The sequence below is a fragment of the Pteropus vampyrus genome, unplaced genomic scaffold, assembly GCF_000151845.1.
Source record: "Pteropus vampyrus isolate Shadow unplaced genomic scaffold, Pvam_2.0 Scaffold19, whole genome shotgun sequence".
In the NCBI taxonomy this organism is placed as follows: domain Eukaryota; kingdom Metazoa; phylum Chordata; class Mammalia; order Chiroptera; family Pteropodidae; genus Pteropus; species Pteropus vampyrus.
Window position 1 is genome coordinate 8686753 of NW_011888800.1, and position 22552 is coordinate 8709304.

General features: G+C 35.7%; 1 protein-coding gene and 1 pseudogene across 6 annotated transcripts in view; both read right to left on the reverse strand.

Moving 5' to 3' along the window:
- Positions 1–22552, reverse strand: part of TP53BP1 (tumor protein p53 binding protein 1) — an 84701-nt gene that overhangs the window by 18479 nt on the left and 43670 nt on the right. For 4 of the 6 annotated variants that reach the window (XM_023527804.1, XM_011354994.2, XM_011354993.2 and 1 more), the window contains exons 14-19: positions 19346–20666; positions 13043–13162; positions 12071–12274; positions 9170–9227; positions 6924–7016; positions 2702–3182 (exon numbers count right to left, since the gene is read on the reverse strand). In XM_023527804.1, coding sequence (XP_023383572.1) covers positions 2702–3182; positions 6924–7016; positions 9170–9227; positions 12071–12274; positions 13043–13162; positions 19346–20666 — 2277 coding nt within the window. The remainder of the gene's footprint in view (positions 1–2701; positions 3183–6923; positions 7017–9169; positions 9228–12070; positions 12275–13042; positions 13163–19345; positions 20667–22552) is intronic. The other 2 variants (XM_023527802.1, XM_023527803.1) reach the window with 1 other exon arrangement.
- On the reverse strand, positions 18178–18296 carry LOC111736346 (annotated as a pseudogene).

Consider the following 22552-nt stretch of genomic DNA (forward strand, 5'->3'; position numbering starts at 1 on the left):
TTTAATCTATTCCAGATGATAGATTATAACTGAAGAGCTGAGCTAGTGTCCAGAAACAGAAAACATGAGCAAATGAGGATTTTGTATTTAGTTGTACCATAAGGAACAGTTAAATAGTTTCAATGAAACCCTACATTTTTAGGACAGCTGTTACATACATGTTTTCTCACAACATTTATATCACATTTATCCACATTCACACTCTCTCCCCTTCCGCACACATTCTAATTATGATTTATTTCCCCTACAATATACTGTTTTTACTTTCAGTAGTGTCAAGGTATCCAAGTCTTTCAAAAGACTTATATATACCACTACAATAACAGTGATTCTGGGTTTTTCCAGACAATACGGTAGTAATTTACCTATAGTTTACATTACTTTACATGAATAATTCCTACTCCAACTCTATCTTAGGGGTGAAATATGTACTAAAATGGACCTATGTAAATTATGTGAATAAACATGAATAAAATCAAAAGCATAGAAACTTATTCAACCAATTCCTTAAAATACTTCTATATATACAACTCTGGTTAATAAATGGTCTGAGCATTGGTCTGTCACACCTCAATCATCAGGATGCCTGTGTACCAGAACCATGACAGCCCGGATCTCCTACCTGCACACACTGAGTCAGGCCCTGGATCACGAGAGTCTGAAAGATTTCAGTGCTTTACATATCCCTGAAATGAGGCCAAGAAGTCTCCCTGTAATTCTATAAAACTACAACAGCCAGCCAAATAATCATTTCAAGAGAGACACTTAAATATATCTGATAGGATAAGGAGAGAAGGGAAAGCGGCAGATAAAAAGAAAACTATGCTTTACTCTTTCTCTATTCTTCTGAAAAGTAGTCTCTGTTAATATTAATAACTTGAGGAAGTTGTCATTAAGGGAAGATAACATAATAAAAATAAAACCACTTTCCCTTGATAGAAAACCTGGCTCCGGGCCCACTTGAAAAATTAAGACATGTCAGAGGTAGGCATGAGTCCTACCTCCTTCTCTGAGCACTGGCCTGAGTCCTACCCAGACTGCAGGGGATAAAAAAGCACTAACACTTGGAAAACTGCTATACAATCTTCCTCAATTTCATTCACACTGTTGTGCAAACATCACCATATCCACCTCCGGAACATTTTCATCTTTCCCAACTAAAACTCTACCCATTCATCATTTGTATTTTTCTAGCATCTTTCTTAACAGGAGCAACTAGCTCTTAGATGTGTTCTATCACTCTTTGACATAGTAGTATACCACCAGTAGTATTCAGTAGCAGTTGTGTGGTGATAGCAGCAATGGCAGTATTTAAAATAATCATCAGTAGGTAATAGCAGCAGCCAACATTTTTAGAGCATTTACTATGTGCCAGGCCCAGTGCTAAGGGGCTTGCATGCCTTTTCTCACTTAATCCTCACAATATCCAGGTGAAATGGTCTGACTCCAAAGCCTGAGCTTTAACCACACTGGCTCCTATCACCATGATGAGACGGGAGCAGGGATTACTTCCCTATTTTACAGAGGGAGGATGTGAGGAAGAAAAGGAAAATATAAAATAGTGGCTCTCACATGCCATCTTTAAAATCAAGTTTAACTCTTTCAAAGGCAGAGAAACCAAAATTATGTGGCAGAATGCACACACTTTAAATTAAGGGTGAAAATAAACAGATGCAAAACAGGGTCTGATATGCTGTAGCCCCTATATCCAAAAGGCTAATGCTATTTTGAATCTCTACAAACTGATAAAGTTTTAGGTCTCACAGACTGTGTTACTATAAAAGTCTCATACAAACAATTTTTGGAGAGGCACGAAGAAACAGAACAAGACTATACAGGCCATGATTAAAAAAAAAAGAAAAGAAAAGCAACATAGCATAATGAAAAGAATACCGATTCTGAAGTAGACATGCTGAGTTCAAATTCCAGTTCTGCCACCTACTGATGGCAAAATCTTGGGCAAGTTACTTAACCTCTCTTCAGCTTGGTTTCTTTACCTGTGAAATGGAATAATACCAACCTCATGGGTGGTCTTGAGCACATCGCTGATTAAATAGGAATCACTTCCCTACTCTATTCCCAAGAACCTGTTCTTCCAGTCTCATTTTCATCAGCCCCAATCCCTTTCCTCCCATTATGTTGAGTCTTAGCCTTTCTACAGTCTCTAGTCACTTGGAGACTTTTCCCCAACTCTCTCTATTCCACTTACTGTTCTTTGTTTCCGACACTGTGATATACTATACTTCATACTGCTTCTATTCCTTCCTCCTTTACTTTCTAGTCTTAGCTCCTGGGAAACACTGTGAAAGACTTGGAGGAAAAGCAATGAGCTCTGACAGTTATAAAGGAGGATGAAAAATAATAGAAGAAAAGGACTGAACAATTCAGAAGAATATAATAGGACCCAGACTATATTCCTGGCTCTCTTTTCCAATAAAGATCTACCTGACAAACTCTAGCACTATTCCATTTTCCTTAAAAGACTATCCGTTGGCTATAGCTATCCATAATTTTCACTACCCTATCTCTATCCTGGATAAATTGGGTCTTTTTTGTTTGTTTGTTTGTTTGTTTGTTTAACCGCTGGTCTGTAAAAAGCTGTTAAGAATGATCATTAGGTAAAAGTATCACAACTTAAATTTTCTGGGAATCCAGAAAAGTCAAAAACAGGGCCCTTAGTGTACCCTGTAAGGTCTCTCACCTGGCTATGGAGTGACTCTGTATCATCCCCTGGAGCACTGACTGGTTTCTCACCAGTCTCCTTTTCGGTCTGAACTGTGGCATCTTGTTTTCCAGAGTTCTGGTCCACTGTGTTGGTACCCTGTTCACACACACTCTTTACAGTCTGGGTTGCTGCTGAAACAGTTTCTGGGGCCCACAAGGAATGCTCTATGGTCTGGATTCCTATGTTATTTTGGCTGGGCCTTTCAATCAAGGTCTTAGGTTTTTCCTGATTGATATTCCATCCTTCTTTCTGGCCTTCCAACACATCTATCTCCATTGCTTCCCCTTGAAGACTGGATGGCTCCTGTGTGGCCATCTGCTGGGAGGTAGGAGAAGCAGGGTCTTTAACAGGACTAGTGGACTTCATAGGTTGTTGATGCTCCCTGGTCCTTTGGTCACCTTCCAATTTTTCCTTCTCCTCTTCATCTTGAGTACTTGGAAAATGGAGCAAGTTCCCCCTGAAAATCAACCATATGAAAAAGCCATGTCAAGAGTGTGTGTGTGTGTGTGTGTGTGTGTGTGTGTGTGTGTGTGTGTACACACTAGCAAGGGGAAACTATAATTTGACAATTTGAGAAATGTAGGAAAGAAAATGCGACCAAGGATATCATCTTACAAGGTTTATCATCATAATTTCACTCCTGTGAAAAAACAATGGCACAAAGGACTATTCCACCATGATGAAACAGTCATAAAACTTCTTCCTATCACTAGCCATGAATTCTAACATAGAAAAATAAGTTAAACAAAAAGATGTAAAGTCATTATTGAAGTTACATACAATGAAGGCAGCTTAAGGATCTATTTCAAAAATGATCAATTAGGTCAAGAGGACTCTTGACTTTATAAATGGTTCTAACATTCCTTAAATGACTCCTAGCATTTTAGATACTGTTCATCCCAACCCCCAACCCACCTACGACCGATAATTTGAGGAAAATAAACCCAATCTGTAAAGGACAGAGTTGTAGGTGAGATTCTAACTTTGCGAGCTATACTGGTATATCTATGACTATTTCAGAATGTCTTGGTGCCTCAAAGACAATTCTCGAGATACTGCCTTCTTTTCATTAGTCTTACCATCTGACTATCAGTGACTTATTCATTTATCCAAGCATTTGATGAATGTCTCCTGCAAACCAGATATCATGAAGCTCTGAGGTGCCTAGGGGCTTTCTTAAATGTCCTTAACGACATACCAAAATAAAAAAGCCCAGATTAACTCTTAAGTGAGCAGAAACTTGACACTGATGTCTTATTCATCTTTATACTTAAAATATCTAACACAGGGCTTACCATAAAGTTAAGTGTATAATAAACGTACTTTGAACAAAAGAATTAATGTTCTCTCAATCGATTAACTGAAAAAATCTACTGATTAAATAAACTAATTGTATAAGTAGCAAATTCATGTAGAAAATGCCTATAACTTAACTTTTTAGTAAATTATAAGTTCAAATGAGTCAGTATACTACAAATAACTAATGCACTTTTAGGCTGCATTAAGTGTATAATACCCAGGATAAAGATAAAAGGATCCATCCCGAAAGGACCATGCTAGTAAGACAACATCTGGAATGGTTTAGTTTGGAGTGTCATATTTTATAAGGCACAAACTGAGACACACCCAGAAGATAACATCTAGAATGATAAAGGGTCTAGAAACCATGTCATATATTGCTCTAAGTGGCCAGAGAAAGATGGAACTAGTCATCTAGACAGAGAAAGCTGTCTCCAACTTGGAAGGAATTCTCATCTTCGAAGCTCAGCTGACTGGAAAAACAGAAAAAAAAGGAAGCATGAAGAGCTCTTTATGGCTCCGGAAGAGAAAGGAGGTTTCTCAGGTTTCTATCTTGTTTAGCTCAGCTTACCAAGAGAGAAAATCAAAGGAGGGATTTAGAACAGAGTTCTAGCCAAGAAGAGCCTGGTACACATTTGGTCGTTATAGCTTGTGTCCTATGTCAGAAATCTCAACTGAATGTGGATATATGGTCCAATGAAGAAGAGGTAAGAAAGAATAAGAACACCAAAAGACAGATGAGTAACACCTCCCTATGATGAGGGTTATAAGTGATCTTATATAAAAATAACTTAGCAAAGTGGTAGGTATATAGCAGATGCTAAATCCATACTAGATGCATAATAAAGCAATTAAGGAAATGTAATTCGTCTTCTTTATAAACGGAATACTCATGTGTGAATCTTTAAGACCTCTAACTTATCAACAGCTAAGCAACAATAAAAGTGAATCAAAAACTAGAAGGGACAGGACTTGATTAACCATTTCAAAAATTCAATTATCACTGTTCCCTAACCTTAGATAAGCCTACACATTTTACCTCAGGAGCTATTTATTTAGAGTAGAACTTTTGGATGGAATTTCACTTCTAAAGCAAAGCTTTGTTTTATTTGGGATTTTTAAATTCTTAATCAGCAAATATTAGGTTGCTTTCTCTTCCCCAAAGGGTTAATGAGAACAATTCCTCTCCTTCTAAAGGCTGAAGGTGTCTCATTGCAATATTAGCAATATTTTGCAGATTGCTATGAAATATCAAAATTTCGGTATTTATCATTCTCATGTTAGCATCAGTTAAAATCAGAGTGAGTTCCCCTCAGGTTCATATTTTTTATATATACCCACACATATGTAGGTATGTATGAATGTACGTACGTACGTATGTATGTATGTATAAGCACAAACACAGAGTTTTGGTTGGCAAGATTTGCTGATTAAGATCAACACAGAACAGCAGGTAAAAAAAAAAAAAAAAACCTTAATTACAACACATACTGTAGAAAGTGCTACTCACTCCTACCAAGTTCATAAAGCAACCAAGAAATATCTACCATGAAGATGTATGTTAATGTCTCAAGAAACAATAAAGAAGAAACCTTGGGCACCATAAAAGAGCTTTAGAAGACAAGAAAAATCTAATATATTGTAATAAGGAACATACCTTTCTTTCTTCATTAGTTCCAGCCACACAATTCTACACTGGTCACTATATGCCAGATTTAGAGATTGATGCTAAGAAAGAAATTTTAGCAGAAAAAGCCTGGACAAAATTAACCCAGAGTGAAACAGAGATGAATAAATGTCCATATTTAACAAACTTCTAACCATTCTATTCTGAGTGTAGATCTGCCTATGCAGCAACTGAAGTCAAATCCAGCTGGATTCTCAGGCCTTCGATCTACCAAAGCTAAACAAAATCATCAGCATCTTAGCCCCTCTATTTTAAGAAAGTCTAATAAAATAGGAAGGCAACACAATGCTGTTGGTAAATTTAGTAATTTCTGGACCATTATCATATAAACCACTTTTGGAATCATAAGAAGTGGCATTTTACCCAAAAAGCTTCTTGATACATAAGAGGATATGATCTGGGCTATTTGATTCCCAAGAATTCTGATTTAATAATCAGAATACCCACTAAAAGCATTGAATGTGTCTTCTAAATATTTCTATCAACAACACAAATTATGCTGCAAATAACACTATTAGATACCTGCTGACAAAGAAAATATTATCATATTCTCTAATTACAAAATCACTGAATTCTAGAGATGGCAGATACCACCTCATAATGCAAATGAAAGCTTATTTCCATTGCCAATATTTCTTTCCCTATACTAAATATAAGACTCATATATTCCAAACACGATACATTTTAACTACGTAAATAGAGAAGAAATACTACTTTGTAACTCAAAAAAATTTTTCTGCTTCTAAGCTATTCTAAGAAATTATGGAGTTAAGAAATTATTGGAAACCCTTAATTCCATCAAGTCTGACAATCTTTAAATTGGGATGCTGAGCATCTCAGTTTTGCCCTATGGGAAACTAAAGGGAAATAAAAAGTCTGTTAAAAATAAAGAGTTCCAAAACTAAGAAAAAGGGAATAAATCTTAGAAATATAGAATGATATATTATCATAAATTTACGAAATCATTTTATGAATCATTTCAAACTGATAGAACTAGGAGATAAAGACAAAAATCTATATCTATAAAATATTTAATAAAACTCCTCATGACATCTCATTTATAAATCTAATCTAGAATATGTCACAGTTCTTCAGATAAAAAATTAAGCTGAAGTTCACACAACAGTGAACTTCACAAAACAGTCTAGATTTTGGTATCAACCATTTTATGAATCAATATAGCCCAAAAGATGCTATGAAAACAATGCTCACTTAATGGGTGCAGAGTAGGTATCCTGACTTCGAGCCTCATCCTCTTGCCAGGCTTCACAGACACAGCTAAGAAAAGACATAGTCTTCTGGGGACTAAGATAATAAATTAAAGCAATATACTGTGTTAGTTTTAAAAAGAAAAGTACCTCTGGAGATTATCCTTTTAGTCACAGAGAGAATAAAATCCCTTTTCTGCATGCCAAACTCCAAACTGCCTTACGAAAAATGCAAATTCCTCATACAGTACCTGTTTCAAATCAGCATAATTAAAAGGTCTCAAGGAAGAAGATTCATAGGAAATACGGTGGACAGAGGACGACATTAAATAACATAAAGACACAATCAGCAAATAAACTGCTAGGAGAAAAAAAGGGGGTGGCAAGTTCTGTATAGATTATGAGATTTAAATTAAGAGACATTTCAATCAAATGCAATGTGTGCACCTTCTCTGAATCTCGATTCAAACAAACTGAAAAAAAATAAGGCAATCGAGAAATCTGAACACTGAATATTTGATGACATTAAGAAATCACTGACAATTTTAAAAGCATGATAATAGTATTGTGGTTAACTTCAAAAAAGGAATTCTTATCTTTTAGAGATAGCACTGAAATATCTACAGATAAAATGGTATAATGCTAGAATTAGCTTCAAAATAATCTAGTGGGGAGGAGAGTGCTAGAAGTATAAACAAGACTAGCCATGAGTTCGTAATTTCTGACACTGGGTGAGGAATACATGGTGGTTCATTATACTATTCTCTCTTTTATATATGCTTGAAACCTTTAATAATGAAATGTTTAAGAGAGAAATATGACAGCAAGTAACCTGAATAGAGCCCAGTTATAGATGACACTTTGTTTAAAAACAGAGTGGTACTGCTTCACCTAAATGCAGAGGAAGCAATGAACATTTAAAATATTCTAACAGAGCTTACTTTAGATTTCTTATGGTGAACCCAATGGTAAAGTAAATAGACTTTTAAAATCTAGATTCTCATATGCAAAGTTTGCTTCACAACAATACCAATGAATTTCATCTCATTCTGTGATCCACCAATCTAACTCTTTGCCTGAAGTATTTTCCTTATTTTTCCATCCTTACATTCTGCCCAAGGAGTGTGGGAAACTTCAGCAGCATGTTCTATTCTCTCTTAATGGGTACATGTACAAACTAATAACAATTTGTATCTAGTATACAATTCTGTTAAAACCAAAGAGATCAAATGTAAACTCCATTTTCTTCAACTTATAAGACTACATACCAGTAGTCTTCAACTGAGTAAGGACCCTTAGGTAATTATTTTCCAGATTAAATATGTAAGAGCCCAGAGAACAACTAATCTAAGATATAGCTAAGTAAAGATCAAAGGATTTAGAGAGGGGGCCAGAAACTGGGAGGAGGGGGGGGTGTCAAATTTAGTCCACAAACAGGTATTTGACTCACCAAGCAGTAAATTTTATTTTTAAAAATCCAGATTTCTCTTTAAAAATTAGAGATTTTGCAACAGGTTTGCACTCCTGCACGGTAACAACAGGCTGGAGTTGCACAGAGACTATCCCCCTTTTTAAATGGGGACACATTCAGTTAGCCTCGTTATACTGCCCTGCTTTACTTATTTACAGTATCTGTCTAGCCTGATTTAAAAATCCTCACCTGTATTTCACCAACTGCTGCTAGTATTTTCATGCTGGATGACTCACGTCAGAAACTAATAAAACAATTCTACTCTCACAGCCACCAGATGGCAAAGCTTACCACCAGAGCCTCAGGATGGGGTCATATTCATCCTCAAAGCATTACAGCATTCATGACAAAGCAAAAATAACAGTTCCATACAGTGGAGTTAATTTGGCAGGCAGAAGAGGAAATGGCTTGAGGCTGTGACTGAGTAGGGGATCTCAAAAGGAACAAGGTCTAAGGTAATCTCTCCTTAAACCCTTCATTTCTTCACAAAAGCAATGACAATCTGTCTCACCAACAGAAAAAAAAAAAGGCTACTCCCACATGAATAAAAGAAGAGAAAGGGAAATACCTTTAAATATCTTAGTTCTAAGTATAGCAAAAGCTTTGTTTATCAGATTTAAAGTATTAATAAGAAAGCCTACGTTAGATTCAGCACATGGTTAAATCCTTTCTGCTGGAGTTTCATTTTAAGTTTTTCCCTTGCTTTATAAATCACCTTCCCCTCACTACAACTGGCTTTGTATATTAAACTCCTCTAAATAGCAACCAGCTCTGGTTACCTGGTAACAGCCTCAGCAACAGCAGTAGATCCCTTTTTTCTTTCACCAATTGCAGGTTCTGAATAAAAACAAAAGCAAGGAGAGAAAGAGAAACAATTCAGTTAGTATCACATCTAAAATCCAGCTCCACTACTGTTTGCAATAAATAACAAAAAGAAATGGGTAAGAATAAGTGAACATAAAAGAATTTCTTACAATTTAATGATGCAAGTTTTTTCTTACTTCCACCAATTTTCTTTCAAACTTTCTACAGAAGACTAATCAGTTTGTCCAGAAATACAATAAATTACAAAGCAGTAATTTTTACAAATAAAGTGAAACTTCTGAATCTCAATTCATCTCTTCTCATGAGAACTAAAAAATTATGCAGTAAAAAATATAATTAAAATTAAAAAATAAATCAAACAAAAAAACTTTAATAAAATAAATTATGTATGAAAAGGTCTTAGGCTGATGCACAAATTTTCAATAATATGCAGTGTTATGAGAACCCACAGATAGAAGGTACTCAGCTTCTCCTTGAGTGCTTTGGATACATAACTGTAAAACAAAACACACTTTCAAGAAAGAATTAAGGGTGAGTCTGAAAAGAATCCCATATTCTCAAAGCAATGTCACAAATGTCAAGGGATCAAAATTTATTCATTTTGACAATTTATTCCAGCCTTAGAGAAAATAATAAATATTTTTAAACATTTCTACAATTCTCATGATCCAACATAATCTCTACGGCCCATCAAGGAGGCAGCTGAGGTTTAGTGGTCAGAGCCCTAGCTCTGAGACAGAAACCTGGCTCAGGCTCTGGCCCCAGCATTTAGTCGTCCTACCTGGGAATAAACTCAGTCTTCTGAGTCAGCTTCCTCATCTGTAAGATGAGACAGGACTAACCTCATAGGTTTGTTGTGAGGATGCAATGAGTAAAATTTTGAGTATAGTGCCTGATCTTTGCTCCTATTTTATCAGAAAAGGCAGTAATATTTACTAACAGGGTCATCTTTAACATCTAGCTCCAATTAAGGTCTTCCCAATTGTAGTTTTGAATCTAAAGATTCAAGGCTACCACATACTCTCTTGATAAGCCCTACTTAATTTCAGAGATGATGATAAGGATAGAAATACTTACTACTTTAATTTCTACTGAGGTTCTAAGATTCAAATCAGTAAGCACCGGGAAGTAGAATAGCATTGTAATTTGGAACTAGACTTCTGGTTCTTGGGAATACTTTGAATTCAGGCTACTATATTTACTAGCTGTATAACTCTAGGAAAGGTGCTCAACCTTCCTGTGCCTCAGTTTCCTCATCTGTAAAACGATAATAATGAGATCTTCACAAAAATTCAAAAGTTCACAAGTTAGGAGATTTAATGACCTGTACCTGTAAAATGCCTGGCATATAGGAAAAACTCAAAATATATTAGCTCAAATTTATTTTCTTTGTTCTCAGAGAATAAGAAGTCCTTCTTATTCAAGTCTACCCACTCTACCTGTGATCTTTGAAAGTTTCCCTTCTCAATTCCCTCAGGGCCCTAATCCATCAACTATTTCCCCTATTCCTTCATTTCTAACCCACCTCTCTTTAGATTTCCTTTCAGTCTACAAACCTGCTTAGGACTCTCTCAGCCTAAAAATGAAAAATCTCCTTCAATACTGCATTTCCCTCTAACTTGGGATATTTTGTACATAAACTTCTCAAAAGTAGAATATATTTGCTGCCTCTTCTCCCCATCATTCCTCAATCACCTTCAATATAGCTCTCATCTAAACCATGATACTGAACTAGTTCTTGCTAGAGTCACCAAATAGATCCTATATTGCCAAATTCAATGTATATTTTCAGACTTATAGACACCTCACTTCTGCATCTGACACTGTTATCTTTTTGTAACTCCCCCATAGCCTTCCATGGCTTTATATTCTCCTAGTCCTCTTCTTGAATGTTCTTTTACAATCTCTTTTAAGAATTCTTCCTCTTCTAACTTTATTAAACAGTGTTCATAAACTACTTAGTAAAAAAATGATAAGCTTTGGAGTCGATATGATTCAAACTCCAGCTCTACTTCCTACTAATTATTGTGACCTTAGATATATAACTTAAAAACCTTCCTTAGTCTCAGTTTTCTCATCAATAAAATGTTAATAAATATATCTACTTCAGAGTGCTATCATGAAAACTAAACATAGATGCAGAGTCACTCTGTATATTTTTCCTCCCTCTAGAGTCAACTGGTCCCTAAGTTATTCCTAATATACTATTCACTTCTCAAATTCATCCCCTCATCTCCAGCCCCACTACTAATGACCCCACTTCCTGGTTAAAGATTGAGTTTGCCAGGCATAAGAACAGGAAATGGGCAAGGCAAGGAATGATGCACAAAAGCACAAGTTTTCAAATACTCAAATGATCCTTTTAAAAAAGCAAATCTGATCATATTACTTCCTTGCCTAAAATTTTTCAACTTCTCAGCATGATATCAAAGGCTTTTTAGAATCCAGTCCTTACTTTACAGCCCGCTCCCTTGTAACTTCTCTATATTCTAGCCATACCAAACAACTTGCCATTAATGTGGGAAATAGTCAACAGAAACCAACAATGTGAATCCGCAATCCTAAATTTTCTAGCCCTTTCTGAACTCTTGCTGAATATGGAAACCAATTACTTAACATCAACACAGGTTTAAGACAGAGATACAACCAGAACCATAGAGATTATAAAATGGAGTATCTTGAGTAACATGATAGTGACTGGCCAAAAACAAAGAATTAAATATTTCTTTAATTCTGAATAGACTTTACAAATACATCTATAATTCAAAAAGTATCAATCATAATAACTAGAAGATAATCAATACTTCTCAGATGATCTGGAGCTACTAATTATCCAAAATTAACATAAAACTTACTTTCCAGACTAAACTGCAAAGATTCGTCACTCGCCTCAGTCTCAGGACTGACAAGTTTCATTCTCAGACACAATTTATCATCCATTTCTGGGACAGTCCCGGAATCTCCTTTTTCATTTCCAAGTATGGGATCATTGGTCTCCACCATGCTCTCAGACATGACGTCACTGGCTGCTGTGGTGCTTTCTGGATAGTTGCTAATATCTGAAAGGAGAGAGGCAGGAGGAAGAAAGAAAGAACACTAAAATACAAACATGAAGAAAAATAACTCAAGGTCATCAATTTGCCTGTTTGGCTCCACAGCTCTGCAGGACTGAAAGGGGTTCCTAGGATAGATCCTGTCACAAGTATCAACAACTACGCACTAGTATTGACACCTGGTCTTAAGAGGAGCAACAGGATTCAGTTCCACTTCTGCATCTGGACAAAGGATGCTGCATGAGCCCTCAGCCAACCCACATCTGCCAGCATCAGGCTTAGGTAGCAGGAAACTCCAGACGGCATGACTGTTACCTCCCAGCACTGACTAGAGAAAACAAACAGGTTAATGTAGAAGACGACTGGCTGCTTCGGGGAAGGAGGATCTAAGTTTTCTTGCCCTGTCAAGCAGCAAACTGATCAGTCAAGGTACTGAATAAATAGTACTTCTAACCTACTTCCCTGTCTCTTCCTTATAAGACAGCTCTTTATCATTGCTCAGCACTCAGACTCTACTGCCTTGCAAGTAACAGAATAAAATCCTTACAATTTTTTCTTCCTTCCTTCTACCCTTTCTTTCCTTTCATCATCACTCAATATCCTCTGAGAGTAAACTCTAACTCGTAGAATCAGATATCACAGCTTTATTCTTCCTAAGACAAAAATAAACCTTATCAGGTAGGCCCAACTCCTCAGATCTAAAAGAAATCACTTGCATAAAAAATTATATCTCAGAAATTCTGCTTTAAATAGCATTACATTTTAATCACTTACCAATAGGAGTACTGTGTCTCCTGGGCTCCAACTTTAGGTGTCCAATAAGAGGTGGAGTTGCGCCAGTCAATGGTGGGATAATGTCACCTTCTTTAGGCAAAGTGAAATGAAATGGAGTTTCTGGAGGGGGAAAAAAAAAAAAGATTAACAAGGAGATCAAAACAGAAGTATTTAAAAAACAAGTGAGGAGAACCGCTAAATTATTCTTTTCCTTTGCTCCCAAAGCCCCTCACCGGCCTCCCAACCAATTTCCTGTTTTCTGTGCTCTCTTTTCAGCTATGGACTGCAGGACTGACACAAAGTAGACAACCAGTGGACAGGCAAATAGAGGAAAGCCCAAAGTTCTGGGAGACCCTGAGGAACATGGAGTCAAAAGGAATATAAAAACATCTGAGCTCCAAGACAGTACATTTGGGAATACTCAGTGAAACAAATTTGCATAGTTTGAAGTCTAGACATTTTAATTTTATGCAATGCTAACTCAAGGAGTTCATTTATAAGCTTTAACAATCTATATGATCCTTCAGATTGAAGTCTGATGGTAATACTTGTAATTTACAATATACTCGAAGAGGTGACAAAGGATCTCATGGGTCACAGTACTTCAAAATACTCATTGGTTCTAACATAGAAATCTATGGGTTTCATGGTTCAGCAGCACTGATCAGTATTCACTCTAGCCCACAGCAATAATATTCACATCTAAATCTCTGCACAATGGTAAACCTAATACATATATGAGCATCCCCAGTAGACACATTTTGGTTAGTCATTATTAAACTAAGATAAACATAAAACATTTGTCAAAACTTTACTGACAAGAGAATTCTGAGATGTCCTAAATTAAATTAAACCAGACTGTAGGGTGGGAGAAAGGTAAGAGGTTAATGAGCTAACATAGCCTCAGGCCAAACCCAACTGCTCACATTCCAGAATGTGTGTTAAAACTTTTAATCAACTTCTAGGCTGCTACCACCAGATGCCACTGCATTCTGCTTATGCTTATGTTGCCCACAAAGAATCCAAAAACTGCAGATATTTCTTCCTTATGGACTATGCCCTTATCCTAGAACTTCCCCCTCCTTCACCTTTTCCTGTCCTATCTATAGCTACTGTAAATTCAAAACAACTTACATCTTTCTTTCTCAAGTCCACTGTATAAAAGAGCCTCATCCAAGATTGTAAACATGTTCATCTTCTCCATCTAGCCCTGCTGCTGGTGGTTTAGACGGTATATCCCAGGGCCTGGTCCTTTTTCTGACTAGCATATGGCTCAATAAACCCTTTCTTTCAGAAAAGCTTTCAGCCACAAAGGTTTTTAACATTACTTTTTAACTATGTCTCAGTTCCAAATTTTGCTAAACAAAATTAGCAAATTGCCAACATCATATTTTCTGATTTCCTAGTTGTTTTACCTCTTTTAGTAAAATGACTAAGTTCGGGAGAAAAAAGAACTGTGCCAGACTGCTCACCTTAAACCTAACATGAAAAATTGTACTTATTTTCCTAAAATGACCCAAAATAACTATAATCTGTCATACTCAGCCACTCATTACTTGTAAAAATAGTTTGCCTAATGTGTTTTCCGACACCACCAAGCAATTCTCTAATTCTCAGGACACTGAGTGGGTGTCCTACAAATTTAATTCAACTGATACTCTCTACCTAGAAATAACATCAGATCCCACAAGTTAAAGGCTCAGCCCCATAAGACTGCCCGCACTTCAGATGCCAGTAGTAAGTCTAAGTTGTTACCTGTGCTTCTGACTAACTGGCTATACGTGACAGGTTCCCGTGACCTACTCCTCAGGTTCAATTAATTTACTAGTGCCATTCAGGGTACTCAGAGGAACATTTACTTACATTTAACAGTTTATTAAAAAGGACACAGATGAACAGCCAGATGAAGCAGTACAGAGAGTGAGGTCCAGAGGGTTCTGACAGTAGGAGATTCTATTTCTGTGGAATTGGTATGAGATACCATCCTGGCTCATTTATTAATCTTGTTGTTCAAGAGTTTTTATACAGCTTTAATCTCTGGCCCCTCCCCTCCCAGGAGGCCAATCAGTAGGGTTGAAAGTTCCAACCCTCAAAGTGAACAGCCCCATCCTGAGGCTATGTAAAGATCCCATCCTAAATCACTCTATTAGCATAAACCCAGGTGTGACTGAAAGAGGTGGTTCTGAATAACAAAAGATAGTCTTCACTAAGAAAATTACAAGGGTTTTAGAAAGCTCTGTGGCAGAATCCAGAAAACCAAATGTATTCTGTATTATATACCACATTTTCCTTCTTTCATCTTTCCCACTCCACTTCTATCCTTTGTCATCTTTATCTTTTTTACTTATTTATTTTTATTATGGTGACATTGGTTAACGAAATCCAGTAAATTTCAGGTGTACAATTCAACAGCAAGGCATAAATATATGCCCACAGTTAGATTTCTTTCTGTAACTACATATTTGACCCCTTTAACCCCATCTACCTCCCCCTCCCACCCTCTGGTCTATTGTCCATGCCCATGAGTCTCCGTTTATATGCTTTGTCATCTTTAATATCAAGCACTTTGATACTGTTTTGTTCTTCAAAATCACAAACAAAAAACATCTTACATCTACATATTAAAAAAAAGAATTAGTAACCTGAAAGGATGAAAAGAGAAGTGAAATGGACTTTAGAAATAAAGGATGAAAAGTAATATATGCTCAGCTAAAGGAACTGTAAAGAATATGAATGGAGAATTTCAACATCACATCTAAAATGCAAAGAATTCCAACATATACAGAGATAGGTCAGTAGATAAATTCATTCTCTGGTAGCTCCTTAAAAAACAAGTCCTTGAGGTTAATAAAGAATTTAGAAGAGATAAAGAAATTTAAAAAAAAAAAAAACCACCTTGAAAAGCATCATACATTCCAAAGATGTATTTTAAAGACTTTCATTCCTGGAACAATCACCTCTACTGCACTGCTCTCTTGACAGGAACCATACCTCATATTATGATTGACCATACAGACTTTTGAAAATCTATATGAAATCTTTAAGTATATCCCTCTGACAAACCATAAATATGCAAATGTAATATGTATTTAAAAATTACTTAAAATGATTTCCCTGTTTCTTTTGCATAGTATTAGATAAAACTTACAAAAAGTTATTTTACACCACTGATCCAACTGCATCACTATGACCTAATGGAAAACTTAAGTCTTTCACAGGAAGCGTTAACACTATATCTGATCTTCAATGTCTCCTTGTTGGATTATTGTTAACAGTCTATCAATTATTTTCTCTGCCTAAGTCTCCTCCCCTTTCCCCCACCCCCATTTTTTTCTGCACACTGCAACCAAAATAACCTTCCTATAAAACATGACTTTGAACACATTAGCTCTTGGTTAAAAACTTCGAGGTTTCCACTAAAAGATAAAATTCTTCTTTAGTCAGCATTCAATTAACTAGTAGCAGCCTATATTTCTAGTCTTTCTTTAATTATGTTCATAAAGCCTCTATTCAATGTCCTCCAAATGCTTTGCCATTCCTCTGCTTTTGTTCACTCATTTGAAAAACACCATTAAAATCTAATCAAATTATCACCAAATCCTGCAAAATAATTTTACCCTCTTAAATTTACTAGAATTTTCTACATATTCAATTCTATAAGATTCAGCATGCCTCCGTTATTTAAATTATCAAGTCTCTTGCTGCTTTCCCAGATTATCATGGCCTATCCTAACGTATGCCAGCATAGCAACCCATTAAGAAAAATACAATTAAAAAAAAAATCTTAATATCAATTGTCAAACCACCTGAGTGGGGAGTTTGTCCTTATTACTAAAGACTTCACTAGTCCAAAGCAAAACTGAAAACTCTTAATGTCAGTAAGGTCTCTCCAACTTCTAGTTTTCTGTTAACAATCTAAAGCCCATCTTTTCTTCTGTTCTCAAGAGAAGACCTTGTCACTTCTTACAAATGATTAAAAGCCATCTAATATATAAAAACTCTATATTGGGTGACACCATGCATTAACACTCTACCCTGAGTCTGTCTCAGACATTAACAACCAATTAGGATGATATTCTATAAAGGAAGCCAATAAAAGTTAGCTGAGCTAGAGCAAAAGACCTATCTAGCTTCACTAATCATTAACCTAGTACAGACTACCATTTGTAGATTTAAGTAAAGACTTATTAAATTTAGGATTTCTCAAATCATCAACCCATCATAGATTTATTCTATATTGAGTAAGGCTGGGCTTCCAAGTACCATCTTTTTAAATTTGCTTTTTTCAAATTTCAGGATGTCTTCATAGACATGTCTGAAGAGGTCTCCAAACTATAACAGTAACAAGTTATCGATAAATAGAGGCATTTAAATTGATTCTCTCCTTTTCTCCCCCTACTCCCTCTCTCTCTCTTCCCCCTCTTCCCTTGCAGGTATTATTTGAACATTTTTCACAATTAAACATGTATGTCTTTTTTAATCAGTAAAGCTTCTAACAAAAATCAACAGAAGTACCCTTCTAACTTTAACGTACAGAAATCGAATGAACAAACCTGGGAATCAACCAATTTGTTCTTTTCATTCTGTCTTTCCTGACTGAAGAACCACAAACTTTTTAACTTGCTCTCATTTAAGTTAGTCTCTCTTGAGGTTTAGCAAGTAGGCAACTATATTTTAAGTATAGAATAACTTTTTGTTCTAGCAATGATCTTTGAATGATTTACTTTAGACTATCCTCTAATAGTCCAACCACTGTCTTCACTTTTAGTTGTTTGCTGGAGAACTAAACTCTTGAAAGTAAGCAAAATGTAACTATTTTCAATAATCTAGATAAATATTAGTAAAATAAGTTTTACTATGACAATGTCTATTATAAAAAGAGCTGGCTCTGCCCATTAATAATGTAAACAAGAATTCAGAGAATACTATTAACATTATAGAATAACTCAATGTTTTAGAAGCTTCTTTCGCATACAATTGCTAAGATAATTAAATAGTATTCCTAAGTAATCAAATTATAGGCCCTGATACTTTCTTAGCCTGAACAGTATTTAAATGTAATGAAATTACAAAAATATTCAATAATACCAAATATTAGGTGATTCAGATAGTTTGTTTTTTTTGTTTGTTTGTAACACCTACTGCACCTGGTATTCCTAGGTGGTCTCCTATCCAAGTACTAATCAGGCCCAACCCTGCTTAGCTTCTGAGATCAGACGGGTTCGAGCTTGTTCAGGGCGGCATGGCCGTAGACTCAGTTCTTTACTATAACTCACCAGTATCAGAGAAACTATATTATAGTATTGCAGAAGTAGGAAGCATAGCATTGGGAATCAGGTGACCTAAGTTCTTGTCCTACCTCAATCATTAACTAGCCACAAGCCTTTAGGAAGAGACTGAACCCAGTAACCTACTTTTCAGCTGTAACATTTCTTGTTCTGAAGAAAAAAAAAACCCTGAATGTAAAATCTAATGAATAGAGGTAATTTTGAGAGTAAAAAAAAAAAGTACTACCAATAATCACACCTAGACAAGAGTATAAACTGGGACTGTTCCAGGAATACCAAAAGATATAATCACCTATACTAAAAGTTATGATGTTGCCCAAATTTCCATACCTCTAGAAGCTTGTTTTCTTAAGTTAGTGTTATTGTTTTAATTTTTTCGTTTTTGGAGTTTTGTTTTATTACTAAATTATACTAACTCTAGGCGTTTAGAAAGTTTGAATTCTTTTCAGCTAATGTCATACATAATATTCTATAAATATTTCAGAAAGTAATCTATATTCTCATTCCAGGCTTCATAGAAAAAAGAGCACAAATTAGTATCTGTTCCAGTTTAAAGTTTAAGATGTGTATATGCTGAACCAAATTTAAAAACTTAATGCCCTTAAAGAAAAAGCAATCAGTAATAACATACTCATTAACAGAGTTCTGAATATGATTTTACTACGTAATCAAAAAAGATCCTTGCACATCAAGACAACTGTCAAAATATAAAATTCGGAACAAAGTTGGGACCTTAGTAAAATCACCAGACTGGTACAATTTCTAAATACTTATAAAATTCATGTTGAACACACCTGAGTTACAAATGATCTCTGATCCCACAAATTCCATAGGATTTTAAATTACAGCTACAAAAAAATTAGCCCAAATTTTTAAATTTCCCAATTATTAGTGGCTGTTCATAAACATAAATCCAAGTTAATTTTCAGCTCTGACATAAGAATGCACTTCTCTCCTACCTTCCATTCCAAAGTGTAATTTGGTTGGAGACACAAAACAATTTATAATCACTCACCACTAGAGCTTTCACAGAAGCTTTGTGAGGTGTGGGCAGAGGCCTTCTCCAGCTGTTTAGCCTCTTCACTTGAGCCCAGCTGCTTTGTATTAGCCATTTTTGAGTCTTCTGTTAATGCGTTATCTGTTTTCTTTTGAAGCTGGATCTGCTGCATCTGCTGGTCAGGCTTTGGAGCATCACCTACTCTCACTAAAGTCAAGGGAGGCTGTGAAGAGTCAGCCTCTACAGGCTCCTTTTCTGCAGTCACTGATTTCAGATCTTTATATTCAGCACTCTTTTCTTTCTGGGTATCAACTCTATTCTCAGCACATGGTTCTATTTCTGGAGCATCATCCTCCCACAACTGGGAATCTGAGCATTTCTCCACTCCCTCTAAAGGTTCAGAAGAAACATCAACTCTGGGAGACGGTTCCTTCACATCTACAATAACAACACTCGAGTCCTCTGAAGTAGCTTCCTCCCATGCTTCTTGATCCTTATGTTCCAATTCTTGCTCAAGTACTGGAAGCTTTTGTGGGGAATCAATACTAATCACACCAGTTTCAACTTCCATAGCTTCCTGGCATTGTTGTTTTGGGATTTCCTTTGGAAGAGACAACCCTTGGGACTGCGTTTCAGTCAGAGAAAGGTGTAATGGGACACTCTCCATATTTTCTTCTTTCAGTTCCTCTCCTTGACTTTCACAAGGAGTCTCAGGGATTTCTTCCACCTCAGACTCTGAAGACCCCTCCTCTGGATTATGTTCTTTAATTTCCATAGCTTCCTCCTGATCTAATACACTAGAGAGTGCCTCAGATCGAGTAGCTGGAGAAGGAACTGCCTGACTCCCTGAATCGCAAGTGAGATCAATACAAACATCTTCTGTTACAGTATCTTCTCTGCCTCTGCAACCAGTGGGTAAAATAACGTCATCTCTGGGTTCCGTGTCATCCCCCTTTGTCTCATCAGAATTCTGATTCAGTTGTACTTGGTCATCTTGTGTTGGATTCATCAGAATATTATCATTTTCAGCAGAAATAAGTTTAGAATTGAGAACTGAAGATATGGGTTCAGTATCCTCAATCTGTGTGTTTTCTCCATCTTCATCAATCCTGTGAGAACTCAAGCTCTCCATCTTTGGGGACTGACTATACTCACTTGTAGAAAGCATCAACTTACAAGAATCCCCTGTCAAAGATAGCCCAAGATCCTCAGTGGAATTCTTTGGTTCAATCTCTGAAGTTTTAGAACACTCAACAGTCAAAGATGAACTATGCAAATCTCCACCTTTCTTCCCATCATTTGATCGTTCCTCCAAACTTGGAGATGGAATGAAAATGTCCTAAGAACCAAAAGAGACAAAGCATCATTCGTTCTTAATCATATTTCTTTTAAATCCAATCCTTGAATTCATCTAAAATTTCTAAATCATTTATTCATGAACTAAAGAACTCTAGGACCATAATCTCAGCAATACAAAGCGCATAATCACCAGTCTTTTCATTAACGCAAGTCACTCTATTTAATGCTTTTCTTATGAATCATTGATCTAAAATAAGCATAAAATCTTAAAGTATTAACTCACACTTTTAAAGGTAAGAAGATACTTAAATTTAACTGCATATCACCAAGCTACTAAAATCATGTCATATATATGATGGGCCCTTAATTACATGGGAATCATTTGCCTACATATGCCTATACAGTCCACTTCAGTTTTCACAAAGTGTAAATACATACTTATTTTACTTCCCACTATTTCAAAATATGCTAGCATTCATAAAGCAGATGTTAAAATCCAAAACTTTTAATAACATTAGTCTACACATACTACTACTACATACCAACAAGGATGGCTGAAGTTAAAAAGACTACATCCTTTTGGTGAGGATGTGGAACAACTGCAACTCTCACACATTGCTGGTAGGAATGCAAAAGATACAGCCACTTTAGAAAATAGTATGGTAATATCTTATAAAGTTAAACATACATTACCATATGATCCAGAAATTCTACTTGTAGGTATTTACCCAGGAGAAATAAAATCATATGTCCACACAAAGACGTATATGCAAATGTTCATAGCAGTATTATTCATAATAGCCAAAAACTGGAAGTGACCCAAATATTCATCAACTGGTAAATAAATTGCAGATATCCATATCACGATTTACATATTTTATGATTCCAAATATATGAAATACTCAAAATAACAAAACTACAGTGAAAGAAGGCAGATGAGTAGTTGCCCAGGTTTGTAAGAGGGAATCAGGAAGGTAAGGAGGAATCAACTACAAAAGACCATGAAAAAACTTTTTAGGGTGAGTAAAACTATTCTATACATTGATAGTGGTTTGTGGTTATATTTGTATACAACTCCCAAAATTTATCAAACTAACACTTAAAATGGGATTTTTATTTTATGTAAAACTTCTTTAAAAAAAGAAAAAAGAAAAAACTACGAGGTTAATGTTTTTATGTAAAAATTTACATTTAGTGGATTATTTTGCCCAACAAAAATGCTATACTCTAGACATAGCTGGTAAGACATTTCTTTTTTTTACATAAAATAAAAATCCCATTTTAAGTGTTAGTTTGATAAAATAAAATTAACTGCTTTGCAGTGAACAATGTTGTACAACCACCTCCACCTACCAAGTTTGAAAACATTTTCTCACTCTAAAGGGAAACCCCATATCCATTAAAGAGTTGCCCCCCAGTATGAATACTTTTTAAGCATTATCAAAGTAAATACTGATGTGATTTTTTTTTAACAGAACTTTTTTCAATATAGTACATAGAATTCAGTCAAAGTAAAATTTCAGGGGCTATCCAGCCTCCTCCCATGATCGCATCAAAATTAAAACTAGATTATAGAAAATCATCTTTGAGAACCACCTGAAGACTAGCTGAACAGAAGTCCTATAAATAAGAACATAAAGAAGCCATGTCGAGACTGGTAGAAGGGACAGAGATGCAGTAAACTCTTTGGCATCACTCTTAGCAACATTTTTTTAAAGATGTCTCCTTAGGCAAGGGGAAAAAAGAAAAATTTAAATGGGACTATATCAAACTAAGAAGGTTTTGTAGTGAATAAATCCCTCAACAAAACAAAAACACAACCTACTAAATGGGAGAAGATATTTGCCAATGATATATCCAATAAGGGGTTAATATCCAAAATAGATAAAAAACTCATATAACTTAACACCAAAAAATATAATTCGA